Source organism: Anolis sagrei, chromosome 3 (assembly GCF_037176765.1).
Source record: "Anolis sagrei isolate rAnoSag1 chromosome 3, rAnoSag1.mat, whole genome shotgun sequence".
In the NCBI taxonomy this organism is placed as follows: domain Eukaryota; kingdom Metazoa; phylum Chordata; class Lepidosauria; order Squamata; family Dactyloidae; genus Anolis; species Anolis sagrei.
In genome coordinates, this window is record NC_090023.1 from 270,736,110 (window position 1) to 270,756,558 (window position 20,449).

The 20,449-nt window shown below is 45.9% G+C and overlaps 1 protein-coding gene across 1 annotated transcript in view; it reads right to left on the reverse strand.

Moving 5' to 3' along the window:
• Positions 1-422: 422 nt before the first annotated feature.
• The window catches only part of P3H2 (prolyl 3-hydroxylase 2), a 166,535-nt gene continuing 146,508 nt past the window's right edge, over positions 423-20,449 (reverse strand). The window contains exons 9-15 of the mRNA XM_060767266.2: positions 20,218-20,345; positions 18,589-18,684; positions 16,198-16,348; positions 13,421-13,538; positions 11,885-11,960; positions 9,742-9,882; positions 423-3,016 (exon numbers count right to left, since the gene is read on the reverse strand). Coding sequence (XP_060623249.2) covers positions 2,924-3,016; positions 9,742-9,882; positions 11,885-11,960; positions 13,421-13,538; positions 16,198-16,348; positions 18,589-18,684; positions 20,218-20,345 — 803 coding nt within the window. The 3' untranslated portion in view covers positions 423-2,923. The remainder of the gene's footprint in view (positions 3,017-9,741; positions 9,883-11,884; positions 11,961-13,420; positions 13,539-16,197; positions 16,349-18,588; positions 18,685-20,217; positions 20,346-20,449) is intronic.

Consider the following 20,449-nt stretch of genomic DNA (forward strand, 5'->3'; position numbering starts at 1 on the left):
GGTGGAAACCTCTGAGAACTTCTCTTTAGGCCCCCTGGCTTCCCGCTGGGCAAAGGTTGCACATCCTGTTCTAAAGACAATTATTTACAGGCCCAGCGCGCGACAGAACAGTAGTGAAGCAACCAAGTTGGGGGGGGGGGGTGTCGAATGCTCTCATTAAGGAGGCCAGACTTGGTGGAGGTGGTTGACAAGGGCGGAGCTGCAGGCTATTGAAGGCTGCTCTGCCCCCTGATGTGCTCTTTGCTTCAGCATGAGCTAAAAGGCATGTTTCAACCCCCCTCCCTCGCGAAATTTTCAACCCCCCCCCCCCCCCCCGAAAATTTCAATTCCTCCCGAAATATTTTTCTGGCTACGGCCCTGCTTCCATTCTTTCATATTTCTTTGATTTCACCAAAACTGAAAGAGAGGAGACAACACAGAGACATGTTTTCTGGGTTTTAATTTATTCCTCCTGGGTTTGGACACAGCTTTGCAGTGCAGACAAGACAGACCCCTGTGTAAAACAGACTTTCCGAGAAGGTGAGCCAGGCTTATAGAATCATAGAATCATAGAATCAAAGAGTTGGAAGAGACCTCATGGGCCATCCAGTCCAACCCCATTCTGCCAAGAAGCAGGAATATTGCATTCAAATCACCCCTGACAGATGGCCATCCAGCCTCTGCTTAAAAGCTTCCAAAGAAGGAGCCTCCACCACACTCCGGGGCAGAGAGTTCCACTGCTGAACGGCTCTCACAGTCAGGAAGTTCTTCCTAATGTTCAGATGGAAGCTTGATGCAACGGTAGTTGGGAGACAGCACCAAAGGATATTTATCACATGGCTATGCCGTTGAGCCACCTTGCAGAGGCAGTCAAAAGAACCCATGGGTGGAAGAAGGCAAATGCATTCAAAATGCACACGACATGGGGTTGCTGTGAGTTTTTCGGGCTGTATGGTCATGTTTCGGTAGCATTATCTCTTGACATTTTGCCTGCATCTATTAGGCTTGGGTAGGTTCGTTGGTTAGTTTCTAAAATCTCGCTGTTTCCTTTCCCTTCCCTTATAATTATTATACTTATTATTAAATGGATGGCCATCTGTCAGGGGTGCTTTAATTGTATATTCCCAGCATGAAGGCAGAAGGGGGTTTGTTATTATTATTATTATTATTATTATTATTATTGAGAAGCATTTTATTTATTTATTTATTTATTTGCTTTATTTCTATACTGCATTTTTCAGCCTAGATTAGGCGACTCAATGCGGTTTACACAGTGCAAGTTATACAGTAATATACAGTTAAAAACACATCACACATTACAACAAAATCAACAATTATTATCAATTCCTTATCAATTCATGACGCCTCAACAGAACAAGATCCATTCTCATAATCCTTGTGCCATTCCTATGTTCAATTTTACCGACTTCCTGTGTTCAGTTGTTCAGTTGCACTGATTAGCCAAACGCTTGCTCGTAGAGCCAAGTCTTGACCTTCCTCCGAAACGCCAGCAACGAGGGGCCTGTCTAATGTCAACCGGTAGGGCATTCCATAGCCGAGGGGCCACCACCGAGAAGGCCCTGTCTCTCGTCCCCGCCAATCGTGCCTGTGATGCAGGCGGGACCGAGAGCAGGGCTTCCCCGGACGATCTTAATGTCCGCGCCGGTTCATAGGAGGAGATGCGTTCGGAGAGGTAAGAGGGGCCAGAACCGTTTAGGGCTTTGTAGGCTAATGCCAGCACCTTGAATTGTGCCCGGTAGCATATTGGCAGCCAGTGGAGCTGGCTCAACAGAGGAGTGGTATGCTCCCTGAGTGCCGCTCCTGTTAACAACCTGGCTGCCGAGCGCTGGACCATCTGAAGCTTCCGGGCAGTCTTCAAGGGCAGCCCCACGTAGAGCGCGTTGCAGTAATCTATGCGGGATGTAACCAGAGCATGGACTACCGTGGCCAAGTCAGACTTCCCAAGGTGATAGGAGAGGGGGGGAGGGGGGATTCTCTATTCAAATAATAACAAACCCCCTTCTGCCTTCATACTGGGAATATACAATTAAAGCACCCCTGGCAGATGGCCATCCATTTAATAATAAGTATAATAATTATAATAGTTTTAATCTTGGAGAAGGAGATAGGAGAGAGAGAGAGAGAGAGAGAGAGAGAGAGGAGGGAGGATTTTCTATTCCGGTTTAATAAGCGGAGGAAATTCCTTCCTTCTCCGGTTTAAAACTGGCTTCTCTGGCTTGAGGCAGAAGTGGGGAAAGCAAAGGGAGCAAATTCAGCCTTCCCGGTTTAAAACTGGCTTCTCTGGCTTGAGCCGAGGTCAGGGATCAGAATAATTTCCGACTCACTTCCTGAGTCGGAAGAAAAATGGTGAGACAAGCTTTGGGCAAAGGGACTTCTGGTTTCCTAAAAAAGTTCAAATTCGCTTCAAAAAGGTAATTTTTCCAAATTTATTCCAAATTACAAAGATTCTGACTGGACCTAACCATGCCTAGTGTATATACACTCCACTTGCCTCATTTCCAACAGACTTCTGAGGATGCCAGCCACAGGTGCAGGTGAAACATCAGGAGAGAATGGTGCTTTAACAGAGCCACACAGCCTGGAAAACTCACAGCAACCTGTGATTCTGGTCATGAAAGGCTAGACATTATTAAATTGGGGAAGGAAATAAAAGTGTTGGCACATCGCAGAGGCTGGAGAAACGCGACAGAAGACGTCCAAAGTCCACCAAGAAATATGAAACATGAGCTGTGTCCAACGCAGAAGGAAGGGGCGAGGGGGGGGGGGGTCATGTGCATGAGTCCATTAATTTATCACCGTCCATTAATTTATACCCAAGGCTCTGTACAAAAATAAAAGGCTCTGATAAGACTTTTTTACTCTTTTTCTTAAAAAATCAAATATTAAATAAATATGTCAATCCAGTGTCCGCGTCCTGAGGGTCTCAAAGCTCATCTCTGGGGTTGATGTCAAGCTCCCTGGGTGCAAAAGGCTCCTGATCTAACGCAGCCATGACTTCGTCAGCTTGGATCCGTTCCTGGAGGAGAAAAAAAGGAGCTGTAAGTGTTTGGGGCTGAAAGGGAGTTTCTACACTCGAGACTTAGTGCAGTTTGACACCACTTTGTTATGCTGGTACTTTTATGTAAAGCTGCTTTGAGTCCTCTTCAAGGGAGATAAAGCGGGGTGTAAATAATAATAATAATAATAATAATAATAATAATAATAATAATAATGTATTGTCGAAGGCTTTCATGGCCGGAATCATTGGGTTGTCGTAGGTTTTTTCGGGATATATGGCCAAGTTCTAGAGGCATTCTCTCCTGACATTTCGCCTGCATCTATGGCAAGCATCCTCAGAGGTAGTGAGGATGCTTGCCATAGATGCAGGCAAAACGACAGGAGAGAATGCCTCTAGAACAGTGTTTCTCAACCTGGGGGTCGGGACCCCTGTGGGGGTCGCAAGGGGGTGTCAGAGGGGTCGCCAAAGACCATCAGAAAACATAGTATTTTCTGTTCATCATGAGGGTTCTGTGTGGAAAGTTTGGTCCAGTTCTATCGGTGGGGTTCAGAATGCTATTTCATTGTGGGTGAACTATAAAGCCCAACAACTACAATTCCCAAATGGCAAGGTCTATTTTCTCCAAGCTCTACCAGTGTTCACATTTGGGCATATTGAGTATTTGTGCCAAGTTTGAGCCAGATCCATCATTGCTTGAGTCCACAGTGTTCTCTGGATGTAGGTGAACTACAAAAACTCAAGGTCAATGTCCATCAGACCTTCCCAGTATTTTCTCTTGGTCATGGGAATTCTGTGTGCCATGTTTGATTCAATTCCATCATTCATGGAGTTCAGAAGGCTCTTTGATTTTAGGTGAACTATAAATCCCAGCAACTCCAGGATTGTTGTTCATTCATTCAGTCGTCTCTGACTCTTCGCGACCTCATGGACCAGCCCACGCCAGAGCTCCCTGTCAGCCGTCACCACCCCCAGCTCCCTCAAGGTCAGTCCAGTCACTTCAAGGATGCCATCCATCCATCTTGCCCTTGGTCGGCCCCTCTTCCTTTTGCCTTCCACTTTCCCCAGCATCATTGTCTTCTCCAGGCTTTGCTGTCTCCTCATGATGTGGCCAAAGGACTTCAACTTTGTCTCTCGTCTCCTTCCCTCCAGTGAGGAGTTTGGCTTTATTTCCTGGAGGATGGACTGGTTGGATCTTCTCGCAGTCCAAGGCACTCTCAGAACTTTCCTCCAACACCACAGCTCAAAAGCATCGATCTTCCTTCGCTCAGCCTTCCCTAAGGTCCAGCTCTCACATCCGTAGGTGACTACAGGGAAGACCATGGCTTTGACTAGGCAATGGATCTTTGTTGCCAGTCTGATGTCTCTACTCTTTACTATCTTATTGAGACTGGACATTGCTCTCCTCCCAAGAAGGAAGCATCTCCTGATTTCCTGGCCACAGTCTGCATCTGCAGTCATCTTTGCACCTAGAAATACAAAGTCTGTCACGGCCTCCACGGTTTCTCCCTCTATTTTCCAGTTGTCAATCATTCTTGTTGCCATAATCTTGGTTTTTTTGACGTTTAGCTGCAACCCGGCTTTTGCGCTTTCTTCTTTCACCTTGATTAGAAGGCTCCTCAGCTCCTCCTCGCTTTCGGCCATCAGAGTGGTGTCATCTGCATATCTGAGGTTGTTAATGTTTCTTCCAGCAATTTTCACCCCAGCTTTGCATTCATCCAGCCCCGCACATCCTCGCATGATGTGTTCTGCATACAAGTTAAAAAGGTTGGGTGAGAGGATGCAGCCTTGCCGCACGCCTTTCCCAATCTGGAACCAGTCTGTTGTTCCGTGGTCAGTTCTGACTGTGGCTCCTTGGTCCTTGGACAGATTCCTCAGGAGAGAGGGAAGGGGGCTTGGGATGCCCATCCCACTAAGAACTTGCCACAATGTATTATGATCCACACAGTCAAAGGCTTTAGAATAGTCAATGAAGCAGAAATAGATGTTTTTCTGAAACTCCTTGCCTTTCTCCATTCTCCAGCGGATATTGGCAATCTGGTCTCTGGTTCCTCTGCCTTTTCTAAACCCAGCTTGAAGATCTGGCAACTCTCGCTCCATGTATTGCTGGAGTCTTCCTTGCAGGATCTTGAGCATTACCTTACTGGCATGAGAGATAAGGGCCACTGTACGGAAGTTGGAGCAGTCTTTTGCATTTCCTTTTTTTGGTATGTTTTTTGCTGTTCCTAGATATACTGTATATCTCCTTGTTATTTTTCAGAGGATATCATGTTATTAATGGATGTGATACATCATATGTCTGGATTGCTGTGAGATTTGCAGGCTATATGGCCTTGTTCCAGAAGCATTCTCTCCTGATGTTTTCCCCACATCTATGGCAGGCAAAGAATGGGAAAGACCAAGAATGAGGAGGACATTTGGGTCTGGACTTCAATCATTCCTTTGGATCCTTTTTTTCTTATTTGCACTTCAATGGAAATATATATCTATATATATTTTTGGACAGAAGGATTGGTTGGAAAAGAGCTTGTCTTTCTGAATTAAGAAATAAAAAAAGTCTGGCTGGTTTGAAACAGAAATATACTCGCAAACCAGCCTATATTGCCATAGCGTTGTTATGCTTCCATCATTTTATACAGTCATGAAAAGCTGGACTCCAAAAAACCACTACAAAATCTGCCAAATAATTATGTGTATTTATTCATTGATTTTTATTTTGCTTTTCTTCTGAGATTGGAACTCAATAGATTTTGGAGACATTTCTTTAGTTAATTTCCCCTGGCGACCACTAGATGGCAATAGTACTCAAATTGAATGGCATTTGCCTGAAATAAGGAAATTTGCAAACTCAGAAAGTTTTAGAAAAAAAATGTCAGGAAGCTGGAAATGATTGCCAAGGGTGAATTTGCTTCAAACAGGACCTTTGTTGTTGTTGTTGTAAATAAGTGCATAGCACTTATTTATTTATTTATTTATTTTATTTGTATACTGCTGTTCTCAGCCCTTAGGCGACTCACAGCGGTTAACAACAATAGCAGCAAAAATTCAATGCTAACAACAACAGGATATTTAAAAACAATTAACAACAATAACAGATTAAGCAATTAACACAATAACCACTCACTGGCGTCTCATAACTGAAAACATGATCCAAACTCGTCATCCATTGTTCCGTTCTTATATTCATTGCACTGCCTATTCAAACACCTGTTCAAATAACCAGGTTTTTACTTTTCTCCGAAATACTATTAATGATGGAGCCGATCTGATGTCCGTGGGAAGGGCGTTCCACAGCCGAGGGGCCACCACCGAGAAGGCCCTGTCTCTCGTCCCCGCCAGCCGTGCCTGTGTTGCAGGCGGGATCGAGAGCAGGGCCTCCCCGGAAGATCTCAAAGTCCTGGTGGGTTCATAGGCAGAGATGCTATCGGATAGGTAACTTAGGCCGGAACTGTTTAGGGCTTTATAGGCCAACGCCAGCACTTTGAATTGTGCCCGGTAGCAAATTGGCAGCCAGTGGAGTTGGCGCAACAGAGGGGTTGTATGCTCCCTGTGCTCCGCTCCTGTTAGTATCATGGCTGCCGAACGTTGGACTAATTGAAGCTTCCGAGCCGTCTTCAAAGGCAACCCCACGTAAAGAGCGTTGCAGTAGTCTAATCAGGATGTAACCAGAGCGTGGACTACCGTGGCCAAGGCAGACTTCCCAAGGTATGGGCGCAGCTGGCGCACAAGCTTTAGCTGTGCAAATGCTCCCCTGGTCACCACCGAAACCTGGGGTTCCAGGCTCAACGATGAGTCCAGGGTCACACCCAAGCTGTGAACCTGCGTCTTCAGGGGGAAGGGCAACCCCGTCCAGCACAGGCTGTAACCCTATGCCCTGTTCGGCCTTGCGACTGACCAGGAGTACCTCTGTCTTGTCTGGATTCAATTTCAATCTGTTGTCCCCCTTCCAGTCCGTCACAGCGGCCAAGCACCGGTTCAGGACCTGGACAGCCTCCTTAGTAGCAGGTGGGAAGGAGTGACAGAGTTGGACATAATCCGCGTACAGATGACACCGTACCCCGAAACTCCAGATGATCTCTCCCAGCAGCTTCATGTAGATGTTAAACAGCATGGGAGACAATATTGAACCCTGAGGAACCCCACAAGACAAAGGTTGTGAGGCAGAACAGGTGTCTCCCAGTAACATCCACCTACCTTCCTTCCTTCCTTCCTTCCTTCCTTCCTTCCTTCCTTCCTTCCTTCCCTCCCTCCCTCCCTCCCTCCCTCCCTCCCTCCCTCCCTCCCTCCCTCCCTCCCTTCCCTGCATACACATGTCACCTAGCAGCAGCCAATTTGGTTCTGGCCCAGCTTACTTGTCCAAACGCATCCACCCCTACATCCCACCTCGTAATCTAAGATCATCCGGGGAGGCCCTGCTCTCGCTCCCGTCAACAGCACAAATGCGTCTGGCAGGGACGAGAGACAGGGCCTTCTCGGCTGTGACCCCCTGCCTATGGAACACACTCCCAAATGAGGTAAGATCCGCTCCCTCCCTTCTGGCTTTTAGGAAAAAAAAATAAAATCATGGTTCTGGGACCAGGCCTTCGGACAGTAGATGTATGTAGCACTTTAGAGGGACATTGACTGGAACAGCAATTCGACTGATGAGACTGTTTTATTGTTTTAATGCTTGTTGATGTGTTGTTTTAATTGTGATTTATGTTTAATTTTGGTTTCACTATTGTAATTGTTTGCATTGGCATCGTATTGGTGCCCAACATAAGGCACTGAATCTTGCCATTATTTATATGTAAACTGTTTTGAGTCCCCCCAGGGGTGAGAAAGGCGGTATATAAATACTGTAAATAAATAAATGAATTCGTTTTACCCGCTTTCTTTCCCAGAAGGCCATTTCACCTAGCAGCAGCCAATCTACCTTGGGAAGTCGTACTTGGCCACGGTGGTCCACGCTGTTTACATCCCGTATAGACCATCCAACGCACTCTACGTGGGGTTGCCTTCGACGTTGGGTGTTAGTGAGAGCAGTTTGGGGTTTTGAAGAAGAACTTTGAGTCAGTCTTTTGTTTAGTATTCAGGGTAGCTATAGAGAAGTATAGCTAGAATACTGTGTGGAGCAGAACCCCATTAGTGGTCTGTTCTTTTCCTAAGGAAGGTTAGTTCAGGTTTTGGCTAGGTTCCTAAGAGGGTTTTTTTGTGGGAGTTACATTCAGAGATTCATTTCCTGAAGTCATTTTCTGTGGTGAAACTTAAGATTTGTAACCTGGAAGTTTTTAAGATCTCTTCTCAAACGTAACCATAAGCTTTTTGATGCCAGAATTTTACTGAAACCAATAAGCATTTGTACCTGAATTATTCAAGCCTGTTCAATAAAAGTTCTTGTTATTTTTACCAACTTATACCAGCCTCAGTGTGAATACCTTTGTGGTCAAAGTGTTATTCAAGTCAGTTTTTAACAGCCTCTAAGAAATCTATAGTGACACAAAGTGGGTCACAGAACAATCTCTCAATAGTACCTCAGCCTGTTCATTATTATTATGGTGGCAGCAGAAATCTTTTAAAGAATCATTTTAAGTCTCTCAGTTCCAGTTGTTCCCAGTTCTTAGCTTTTAAATATGCAGTTGGTTTATTAACAACCATACTCCCTCTATATTTTGGTGAGCTAGATTGTAGTGGTGGTGTCATCGTTATAATTTGGTAGGCTGCTGTGTGGTCGTTATAATTTGGTGAAGCAGCGTTGGGATTTTTATTATCGAATAAAGTTCCCTACTTTTCTCTACGATATGTTAGAAGTCTCAACCAATTCAATCCAGTGCAGTGGTTCTCAACCTGGGGGTTGCGACCCCTGGGGGGGTCGTGAGGGGGTGTTAGAGGGGTCACCAAAGACCATCAGAAAACACAATTTTCTGTTGGTCATCGGGGTTCTGTGTGGGAAGTTTGGGTCAATTATATCGTTAGTGGGGTTCAGAATGCTTTTTGATTGTAGGTGAACTATAAATCCCAGCAACTACAACTCACAAGTGTCAAGGTCTATTTCCCCCAAGCATCAGCAGTGTTCACATTTGGGCATATTGAGTATTCGTGCCAAGTTTGGTCCAGATCCATTATTGTTTGAGTCCACAGTGCTCTCTGGATGTAGGTGAACTACAACTCCCAAACTCAAGGTCAATGCCCACCAAACCCTTCCAGTATTTTCTGTTGGTCATGGGAGTTCTGTGTGCCAAGTTTGGTTCAATTCCATCATTGGTGGAGTTCAGAATGCTCTTTGATTGTAGGTGAACTATAAATCCCAGCAACTACAACTCCCAATTGACAAAATCAACCCCTCCGCCCAACCCCACTAATATTCAAATGTGGGCATATCGGGTATTTGTGCCAAAGTTGGCCCAGTGAATGGAAATCCATCCTGCATATCAGATATTGACATTACAATTCATAACAGTAGCAACATTACAGTTGTGAAGCAACAAGGAAAATAATGTTCTGGTTGGGGGTCACCACAACATGAGGATCTGTATTAAGGGGTCATGACATTAAGAAGGATGAGAAATACTGGTCTAGTGTGTTGCAGCTACAAAAACAACAAAGTTTCTGGAATAGAACAACTACTTTCAAAGGACTGCACAATTAAACAGGCATAACGCTTTCAAACCAGGAACAAAAAAGTTTTCAAATTTGGTTGCATATTTTGGCTTTTTTCTCTGTTTTCCTGGAATAAAAGTTTTTCCCCCCCGAAACCAATGATGTACCAGTTCCCGATGCAGTGGGTTGAGGGTGAACCACAGGGCAACTGCGCATCGCTGGCCCTTGGTGACTGCCTTCACGCCATGAGGATTTTCGCCGCCAGAGGAAAAGCTGATCATGCGCCCGCAACGGGGTTTGACGGAGGCCTGGTTGGGAAGAACATAGAAGTGTTTGACAAAGGAAGTAGAAATTCCGATTCAGACCAAACCCCAGTATTCAGTTTCTAACAGTGCTTAGAAGTCTCAGTTCTTGTGGGTTTTTTCGGGCTATATGGCCATGTTCTAGAGGCATTTCTCCTGACGTTTCGCCTGCATCTATGGCAAGCTTCCTCAGAGGGTGAGGTCTGCTGGAGCTGGGAAAAAAGGGGTTTATATATCTGTGGAATGACCAGGGTGAGACAAAAGGCTTTTGTAAGTTGGGCTAGGTGTGAATCTTTTCAACTGACCACCTTAATTAGCATACAATGGGCTGACTGTGCCTGGAGCAAACTCTTCTTGAAAGGTGATTAGATGTCCCTGCCTGTTTTTCTCTCTGCTGTTTTAATTTTAGAATTTTTTAATACTGGTAGCCAGACTTTGTTCATTTTCATGGTTTCTTCCTTTCTGTTGAAATTGTCCACATGTTTGTGGATTTCAATGGCTTCTCTGTGTAGTCTGACATGGTGGTTGTGAGAGTGGTCCAGCTTAGTGCTTAGAAGGATTAATGTTTACACACATTTCCACCCTATGGTTCAATGTGATGGAATCCTGGGAGTTGCAGTTTCCCAAGGTCTTCATCTTTCTCTGCCAAAGAGTACTGACACTTCACCAAACTACCATTTGCATAGCATTGAACTACAGGAATTAAACAGGTATTAAACTGCATTCATTCAGTCCAGATGTGCCCGAACACAGCAAACCTGTTATGTTTTTTTTTCTTAAGCTGACACTGTCTGATCCAATGCTATGGGATCCTAGGAGCTGTAGAGGGCCTCACCAGACTACAAATCCCAGGAGCCAGAATGTTAGATTGGATTCATTACACAATGTAGATGCACCCCGAGGAGCAGATCTAGGATTCATATTGCATATAGTATCTGTATTGAGGATAATTTCTTCATCTGGCCAGCAGGTGGCAGGAAAAGGCCAGGTAATTCTTATTTAATACTTAGGCGATCTGTCTTAGGATGATGGTCCTCCAAGTGTAGTGTCCTGGCGGTGGGTCCCTAGGTGATTGTGGAGCCCTATTCTTGACCCGCATCTTCTCCCACAGTGAGGGCATTGGTTTCCAAATAGAAGGTGGTCCCGGTCGGGTTTGGCTTGATGCTCCTTCCTCTTGGCACGGTTCTCTCTTTCGCCCTCCATTCATGCCTCTTCAAATTCTGCAGCACTGCTGGTCACAGCTGACCTCCAGCTGGAGCGCTCAAGGGCCAGGGCTTCCCAGTTCTCAGTGTCTATGCCAGAGTTTTTAAGGTTGGCTTTGAGCCCATCTTTAAATCTCTTTTCCTGCCCGCTGACATTCAATTTTCCATTCTTGAGTTCAGAGTACAGCTTTGGGAGTCGGTGGTTGGGCATCCGGACAATGTGGCTGGTTCAGTGGAGGACCACAGCTTCAATGCAGGTGGCATTTGCTTCTCCCAGCACGCTGACATTTGTTGGCTTGTCTTCCCAAGAGATTTGCAGGGTTTTTCAGAGGCAACGCTGATGGAATCATTGCAGGAGTTGCATGTGACTTCTCTAGATAGTCCACGTCTCGCAGGCGTATAGCAGGGTTGGGAGGACAATGGCTTTATAAAAAATCCCTTTGATCTCCAAAAGGATGTCCCGCTCCTCCAATACTCTCTGCTTCATTTGGAAAAAAGCTGCACTCGCAGAGCTCAGGCGATGTTGTATTTTGGTGTTATTTAATACTATCTTATTTAATACCATCCCTCCTGAACCTTATTTGTAATGGGAGTTTTCTTTGGCCGCCCTGTCTTTGTGTGCATTTACACCACAGAGTGAATGCAATGTGACACCACTTTACAATTGATGTGGCTCAATGCTATGGAATTCTTGGAGTCGCACAAGGCATCTTTGTGGCAATGCCAAAGTCAGTGTTAATAGATATGAAGCAGCTGATTGCGTAAAGCAACCAGGCAAAATTCAAGAACAAGAGGTCTGAGCTCACCGTGACTGTCTTGGCATCCATCTCGGTAAAGATGAACTCGCCACCTTCGAAATCATTGTTCATGTACAGAAGAGCACTAAAGAGAACAAGAAAGTAAGTGAGTTATGGTTCGGTGCAGGGAGCATACACATGGTCTGATTTTTATAGAACTTCATTAGCTTCATCTATGCTGATGATCCTGCCATCACCGCTCAACAGGGCGGTTTGAGATGGTTGAACAGAAGCTCTCCGAAGCTCTAGGTGCTCTTACTGCCTATTACAGGGAAAACCAGCTGATTCCCAACCCATCTAAAACACAGACATGTGCTTTCCATCTCAAGAACAGAGAAGCATCCCGAGCTCTGAGGATTACCTGGGAAGGAATCCCACTGGAGCATTGCAGCGCACCCAAATACCTGGGAGTCACTCTGGACCGTGCTCTGACCTACAAGAAGCACTGCCTGAACATCAAGCAAAATGTGGGCGCTATAAACAATATCATACGAAAGCTGACTGGCACAACCTGGGGATCACAACCAGACACAGTGAAGACATCTGCCCTTGCGCTATGTTACTCTGCTACTGAGTACGCATGCCCAGTGTGGAACACATCTCACCACGCTAAAACAGTAGATGTGGCTCTTCATGAGACATGCCACATTATCACAGGGTGCCTGCGCACCACACCACTGGAGAAATTACACTGCTTAGCCGATATTGCACCACCTGACATCCGTCGGGAAGTAGCAGCCAATAGTGAAAGGATCAAGGCAGTGACATATCCAGCTCATCCCTTGTTTGGGTATCAGCCAGCACAGCAACGACTTAAATCAAGGCATAGTTTTCTAAGATCTACAGAGACACTCGCTGGAACACCCTCAGCAAGCAAGAGTCCAAAAGTGGCAGGCTCAAACCCAGAACCTCAATCAATGGCTGATACCAAATGAGAGACTCCCCCCTGGGCACACAGCAAACTGGGCGACTTGGAAGGCACTGAACAGACTGTGCTCTGGCACCATGAGATGCAGAGCCAGCCTTCAGAAATGGGGCCACAAAGTGGAATCCACGACATGTGAGTGTGGAGAAGAGCAAACCACTGACCACCTGCTGCAATGCAACCTGAGCCCTGCCACATGCACAAGGGAGGACCTTCTTGCGGCAATACCAGAGGCACTCCAAGCGGCCAGCTACTGGTCAAAGGACATTTAGTCAACTACCAAGCTTGCAAACTCTGTTTTGTCTGTTTGTTAAAAATAGAATACATTTGTCTGGTTGATACTGACATGATAAATAAATTGGCCTTTTCAGGTGGTGCGTCACACAGGTGGCTCATGTTCAGCTTGTGGTCTACTAAGACCCAGAGATCCCTTCCACATGGACTGTTTCCAAGACAGGTGTCTCCCATCCTATATCTCTGAGTTTCATTTTTTTCCTGCCAAAGTATAGTACTGTATATTTCTCCCTATTGATATACATCCTGTTAGTCTTGGCCCAGTTCTCTAATCGATTAAATTCACTTTGGATCCCGATCATGTCTCTCCAGCATGGGAGGCCCACCTGTAATCTCGGAAGGTGTAAGCAGGTGGCTCCTTCCAACATTCATTGGCTTCAGGGTCCAGGAGGCAATTGTCCGCATGGATGGGGTGGCTCAGGTCATTCCTCCGCTCCTGTTGCCCTGAAACAAGCAAGGAATCATCATCATCATCATCATCATCATCATCATCATCATACTCTGAGATTTTGTGGCCAATCTCATCTTGAAATTTCTCAAGATTATGGATTATGGGACTTGCAGTACCTTCGCTCAATTCTTCAGACCACTGCAACCCTCATCCAATTACCGATAAAGACCAAACTTGGCACACTGAATCTCCATGACGCACTCTACATCCAGGTGCAGTTTGAAGGAGGATGCACAATGGACGATGGGACTTGCAATACCTGCACTCCCTTCCTAAGACCATTACAACTGCCAACAATGATGGATCAGGACCACAATTTACACAGAGACCCAGCATGACCCACTCTACATCCTGGTGCGGTTTGGAAGAATTTGACAATGGATGATGGGACTTGCAGTACCATCACTCACTTTCTGAGAATGCTGTGACCTTCATCCAATGACTGATCTAGACCAAACTTGGCACATAGACCTCTCATGACCCACTTTACGACCTGGTGTGGTTTGGCCGGGGATGGACCATGGATTATGGGACTTGCAGTACCTACGCTCAATTCCTGAGACCACTGCAACCCTCATCCAATTACCAATAAAGACCAAACTTGGCACACTGAGTCCCCATGATGCACTCTACATCCTGCTGCAGTTTGGAGGAAGGTGCACCATGGACGATGGGACTTGCAATACCTGCACTCTCTTCCCGAGACCATTACAACTGCCAAAAATCATGGATCAGGATCACAATTCCCACAGAGTGCCCGCATGACCCACTCTACATCCTGGTGCGGTTTGGAAGAATTTGGAGATGGATGATGGGACTTGCAGTAACTTCACTCACTTCCTGAGACCACTGAGACCCTCGCCAATGTTCGTTTGTGGGATTAACAGAACTCAAAAACCACTGGGGGAATTGACACCAAATTTGGACACAAGACACCTAACAACCCAATGTCTGTCCTTCACTCATAAAAAGACTGAAAAACACAGCAGAAGGGACTGAAAAAGCCCCAAAAAGCTAAATGACGAAAAGCTAAATGACAATACAGAAAAAAGGGAAGAAAGAGGGAGGGAAGGGGAGAAAGAAAGAAAGAAAGAAAGAGAGAGAGAGAGAGAGAGAGGGAAAGAAAGAACGAAAGGGAGAAGGAAGCATGGAAGCAAAGAGAGAAGAAAGGAAAGAAAGAGGTAGAGAAGGAAGAAAGGAGAGAATGAGGGAGGGAAAGAAAAAGGGGGAAGGAAGGAAAGTTAGAGAAGGAAAGAAGGAGAGAAGGAAAGAAAAAAAGGAAAGAAGGAAGGAAAAAGGGAGCGAAGGAAGGGGGAAGATGTAGAGAAAGAGGGAGGGAAGGAAAGAAGGAAAGAGAGAAGGAAGAAAAGAGAGACAGCAGAAGAGAAAGGAAAAGGGGAATGGAAGAAAAGAGATAGAGAAGGAAGGAAGAAGAGAAGGAAAGATGGGAAGGAAGGAAAGAGGGAGTGAAGGAAGGAGAGAAAGAAGGAGTGTGCTGGTACGGCTGTACCAGGAGCTCCAACTTTATTTTCTTTCTGTTATCTGTTTGCAGTCATAGGGCAGGCCTCCTGTCCATCATAATTAAGCTTTGGTTCCGCCCCCTGTTCAGGACTCTGGGAGGAAAAGGAGCCATTTTTGGGCAATCTCACACAAGGAAGCTAAACTATAGGACGTAGATCAGCTTGTCCCGTAGAAAAGCATCCTTTCTCAAGAACATCCGGGGAAACAGAAATTCCAGGAGAAAAGTCCCAAGGCTCTGGCTGAGAGCTCACAGCCTCTCAGCCTCACAGCATCAGAGGGAAAACAGCCCTGAAGTTTTCAAAGAATTCTTGGAGAAAGGACAGCATTACAGATCCACAGAATTCCATCTGAAATATCTACAAGCCTCGGCTGGTAGGTCTACTTGATGCCCAGACGCATTTGGAATCGGTAGTAGTACCCACACCAACGTGACATAGATAATAGATAGCCTGGGAGAGGTTAAACAGGGTTTTTTTTCTCATAGAGAAAGTACAGTTACTCAAAGCCAGGTACCAGTCCATTGAGGACTAGACTAAGAAAGCCTTGAAGTGTTGTTTGAACCATTGAAGATTTGTTATTTGTTCCCTCATAAAGACTTTGTTGTATCATTAAAGACTCTAAAGACCATCACTTCAGAAAAATCCCTGAGAACCTCTCTTTGAGGCCCCCTGGCTTCCCGCTGGGCTTAAAGTATACATCCTACAGAAAAGTACAGCTGTTACAGGCCCAGCGCGTGACAGAACAAGGAGAGAAAGAGGGAAGGTTGGCCACAGCAAAGCATGACGGGTACAGCTAGTAGAATCAGAGTTGGAAGTAACCTGGTGGGCCATCCAGTCCAACTTCCTTCTGACAAGAAGCAGGACAATGGCATTCAAAGCACTCTCGACAGATGGGCATCCAGCCTCTGTTTAAAAGCCTCCAAAGAAGGAGCCTCCACCACACTCCCTTTGCGGCAGAGAGTTCCACTGCTGAACAGCTCTCTCTCACAGTTAGGAAGTTCTTCCTAATGTTCAGGTGGAATCTCCTTTCCTGTAATTTGAAGCCGTTTCGCCATTGTGTCCTAGCCTAGATTTGCAGGGAAGGGGTGCTCAAACCTCCCATTTGAGGATGTCCCAACGCTCCCAGTCTCACCTGAGAGTGCAGTCCGGCACACAAGGTGTGTGTAGGAGAAGTAGAGGGTGGTGTTGAGCATGAAGTAGGACTGCACAATCCGGCGCGCCTTTTCACTCACGTCATAGAACAGCCGGGCACTTCTCAGGGGGACGCGGCCCTCATAGCCAAACTGTTGGCAGAAGGAACCAGGATCATTCAATGGTATCTTGCCATGGCCCACCACTCAACAGAGAACCATAGAAGAGTTGGAAGAGACCACATGGGTCATCCAGTCCAACCCCTTGACATGCAGGAAAAACACAATCAAAGCATCCCCAACAGATGGCCATCCTGCCTCTGTTTAAAAGCCTCCAAGGAAGGAGATTCCACCACACTCCAAAGCAGAGAGTTCCACCGTTGAACAGTATTTTTACAGTCAGGAAGTTCTTCATTATGTTCAGTTGGAATCTCCTTTCCTGTCATTCGGACCCATTGCTTCATTGAGTCCTAGTCTCCAGGGCAGCAGAAAGGAAGCCTGTTTCCGCTTTCTTTTAGAGTGGTATCAAACTGCACTAATTCTACAGTGTACATTTATTTATTTATTTAGAAAATTTCTACCCGGTCCTTCCCAACCTCCAAAGAGGGACTTGGGATGGCTTCCAACAGGCAAATATTTGATGCCGACACAATATAATAACATAGAAAACAATTAGCATACATTAAAACAGTTATAAATATACATTAAAACAGTTTGCCGGCTCAAATCGTCATCCAAATCAGTCCATTCCGGTCCACTAAAACCTTGTCTTCACCAGTAAATCAGTGTATTCTGCAAAAGCTTGATCCCACAGCCAGGATTTGAGTTTCTTCTGGAAGGTCAGGAGGGATGGGGCAGATCTAATCTCATAAGGGAGGGAAATCCACAGCTCAGGGGCCACTACAGAGAAGGCCCTGTCTCTCATCCCCACCAAACATGACTGCGATGGCGGTGGGACTGAGAGCAAGGCCTCCCCAGGTGATCTTAAGGTACTTGGTGGTTCATAGAAGGAGATACGTTTGGACAGGTAAACTGGGCCGGAACTGCTTAGGGCAGTGGTTCTCAGCCTGGGGTCCCCAGATGTTTTTGGCCTACAACTCCCAGAAATCCCTGCTAGTTTACCAGCTGTTAGGATTTCTGGGAGTTGTAGGCCAAAAACATCTGGGGACCCCAGGTTGAGAACCACTGGCTTAGGGCTTTATAGTTTAAGACCATCATTTTGATTTGTGCCTGGCGGCTAATAGGCAGCCAGTGGAGCTGGAGTAACATGGGAGTTGTGTGCACCCTGTACCGCCCCAGTTATTAACCTGGCTGCCTCTCGTTGGACTATTTGAAGCTTCCGAACAGTCTTCAAAGGCAGCCCCGTGTAGAGTGTGTTGCAGTAGTCTATCCTGGATGTAACGAGAACATGGATCACTGTGGTCAAGTCTGACTTCCCAAGGTATGGGCGCAGCTGGCGCACAAGTTTTAATTGTGCAAAAGCTCCCCTGGCCACCACCAAGACCTGGGGTTCCAGGCTCACCCATGAGTCCAGGAGAACTCCCAAGCTGTGAACCTCCCCAATGAGGTACTGTGTCTCTCCCATGCTGCTGGTGGGAGACACAAATGCAGTTTCTAACACTAATCTTGCCTTAAAGAACTTGGCCTTAAAGAAACCAGAGGGAAGTCTGCACGACACTCAGAGGAATCGCGAAACAACTAACCATCCTTCCATCACTTCACGTATCTCCTGCTTTTATCCCAAACTGGCATGCAAGACAGAGAAAATAGAAATCAAGGGCAGGTGGTTCAAAACATGCACCAAATTCTGATACCAATGGCATTAATTTGGTAAAATTCAAAGCATTTAAAATTATTGCACTTCTGCAGATTGGTTTTTCCAATTTCACTGGGATCCATCAGCCCTAACTTCCATGGATGTGGAAGGTCTGCTGTAGAATGGATTCCCCTTGAAGACCACAGTCTTCAAGAGATGTCCATTCTATGGTAGACTTTCCACTTTCCAATCTTCTTCATTGGAGGGCTACAAAGAGTGGTTAGATCAGTGGTTCTCAACCTGGGGTTCCCAGATGTTTTTGGCCTACAACTCCCAGAAATCCCAGCCAGTTAAGCAGCTGTTAGGATTTCTGGGAGTTTGCCAAAAAACATCTGGGGACCCCAGGTTGAGAACCACTGGGTTAGATGGTCGTGGTGGTGAAGAGGATGGGGAGATGGAGAAGGAGATGGTGTATTTACATCCTCCCCATTCCCAGTTTGGATGGCCATCTCTATGGGGTACTTAAGCTATGGATTTCGTTAACTGACAACTGGTTAGACTAGACCACCCTTGGGATGGCTCCAATTCCCCAAAATTCTATGGAACCCAAGAACTAGTCATAGAGTGAGCTTCATACCTTGAGGGCTTTGAGGACGGTGGCCCCTTCAAACCTCTCATTTGGGGTGTGAGGTGAGGTCTTCCCTCGGTATCCATCTCCAGCCAAGAGGACGCCCTGAAAAAGGCAGAAGATGCACCAAAGTGGAACGAAAAGACCTCTCTCTAGGAGACAGCCACTACAACTCTTGAAATAAGAATACCAAAGGGTTATAGTTACCCACAAATCTTGCAGGAAGGAACAGGAGTTGCACAGATGCTGCCAATGGTGCCAAGAATTCGCTCCGGGTTTTAGTCAGAACTTTAAGCAACCTGCCCAAGTTTCTGAACTTGCTGGAGGGTAAGCTTTAACAACTTGGAAAAGTTCTTCTTCAAAGTGAAGAGCAATACATGCATTTTCCTTTATTTATTAAAAAAAAGAACACAATTGTGTTCTTTCTCATTGCAACACAATATGAGCCATCACCACTGGGCAACTTGAACATCAGTGGCAACCCATTCTGATGGCTCTCTGGGTATCAAGGCTACTGTACAGGTACAGCTGTACCAGAAGCTCCCATTTTATTTGCTTTGCATTAAGTGCTATTTGCAGCCCAAGGCTTGGGATTCTGCAGGAGGGTGCCTTCCTGTTAAGGTTTGCAGTTATAGGGCAGGCCACCTGTCCATCATCATCAGGTTCCTTAGTTCCGCCCCCTTTTGGGGTTTCAGAAGAGAAGGGAGCAATTTTTAGTCAGTCACACACAAGGAAGCTAGTCTATAGGACGCAGACAGCTCGTCCCGTAGGAAAAGCTTCATTTTTCAGGACCATCCAGGGATCATCTGGGAACCATCTGGGGACCATCCGGTGATCATCTGGGGATCATTCAGGGAAACAGGAACAGAAGGAAAGGACCCCAAAGGCTCTGGCTGAGAGCTCACAGCCTCTCAGCCTCACAGCACCAGAGGGGAAAACAGCCCTGAAGTTCCCACAGGACAACATTACAGAACCACTGAATTCCAGCTGGAATATCTTCAAGCCTTGGCTGGTAGGTTTACTCGATGCCCAGAAGCAGTTGGGATTGGTAGTAAGACCCAAATCAGCGAGGCCCAGATAATAGACAGCCTGGGAGAGATTATAAAGGGTTCTTCCTTATGCTAAGAAAGTACAGTTAATTCCAAGTCAGTGCCAGTCTCTTAAAGACTAGAACAAGAAAGCCTTGAAGTGTTGTCTGAAGATTTGTTATGTGTTCCTTAATAAAGACTTTGTTGTACCATTAAAGACTCCAAAGACCATCACTTCAGGAATTCCCTAAGAATCTCTCTTTGAGGCACCCCAGCTTCCCACTGGGTTAAAGTATACGTCCTATAGAATGAAGACAATTTGTTCAGACCCAGTGCGCGACAGAACAGCTACTTTTTCTAAGGAGCATTGAGGGATTTTGCTATGTTTTTAACCCTATTCCCTTCCAAGTTAGGCCTAGAACAGCTCTTTTACAAAACAGGGGCTTTCAAACATTGCAGAAAGCCTTCTATGTATTCTCAAGGGCATTGGGGTGGTGGTGGTGATAAAACCTGTGTGCAAGGTCTGCTTGGGATCTTAGGTCGCTCACATGCTTTATTTATTTACTTCATTGATTTGCTTGGTACGTATGACTATCCTTGGGCTACTCACATTGGCAATACGGTGCAGCTCCTGGCACTCTTCCTCGGAGATCACGTTGTCCATCAGCACCCTCTGCGTCCCGTTCATCTGCTCCGAGTTGTAGACCAGCTTCACATCCTCAAAAAGGAGGGGACCACCTAGACATCAAGAGGAAAAGGGTGTTTTTTTATCAAGAGTATCCAGTGAAATGGGAGCAGGGTTATCCAACCTCTTTAACAATGACTTAGTCAATAGAACAGAA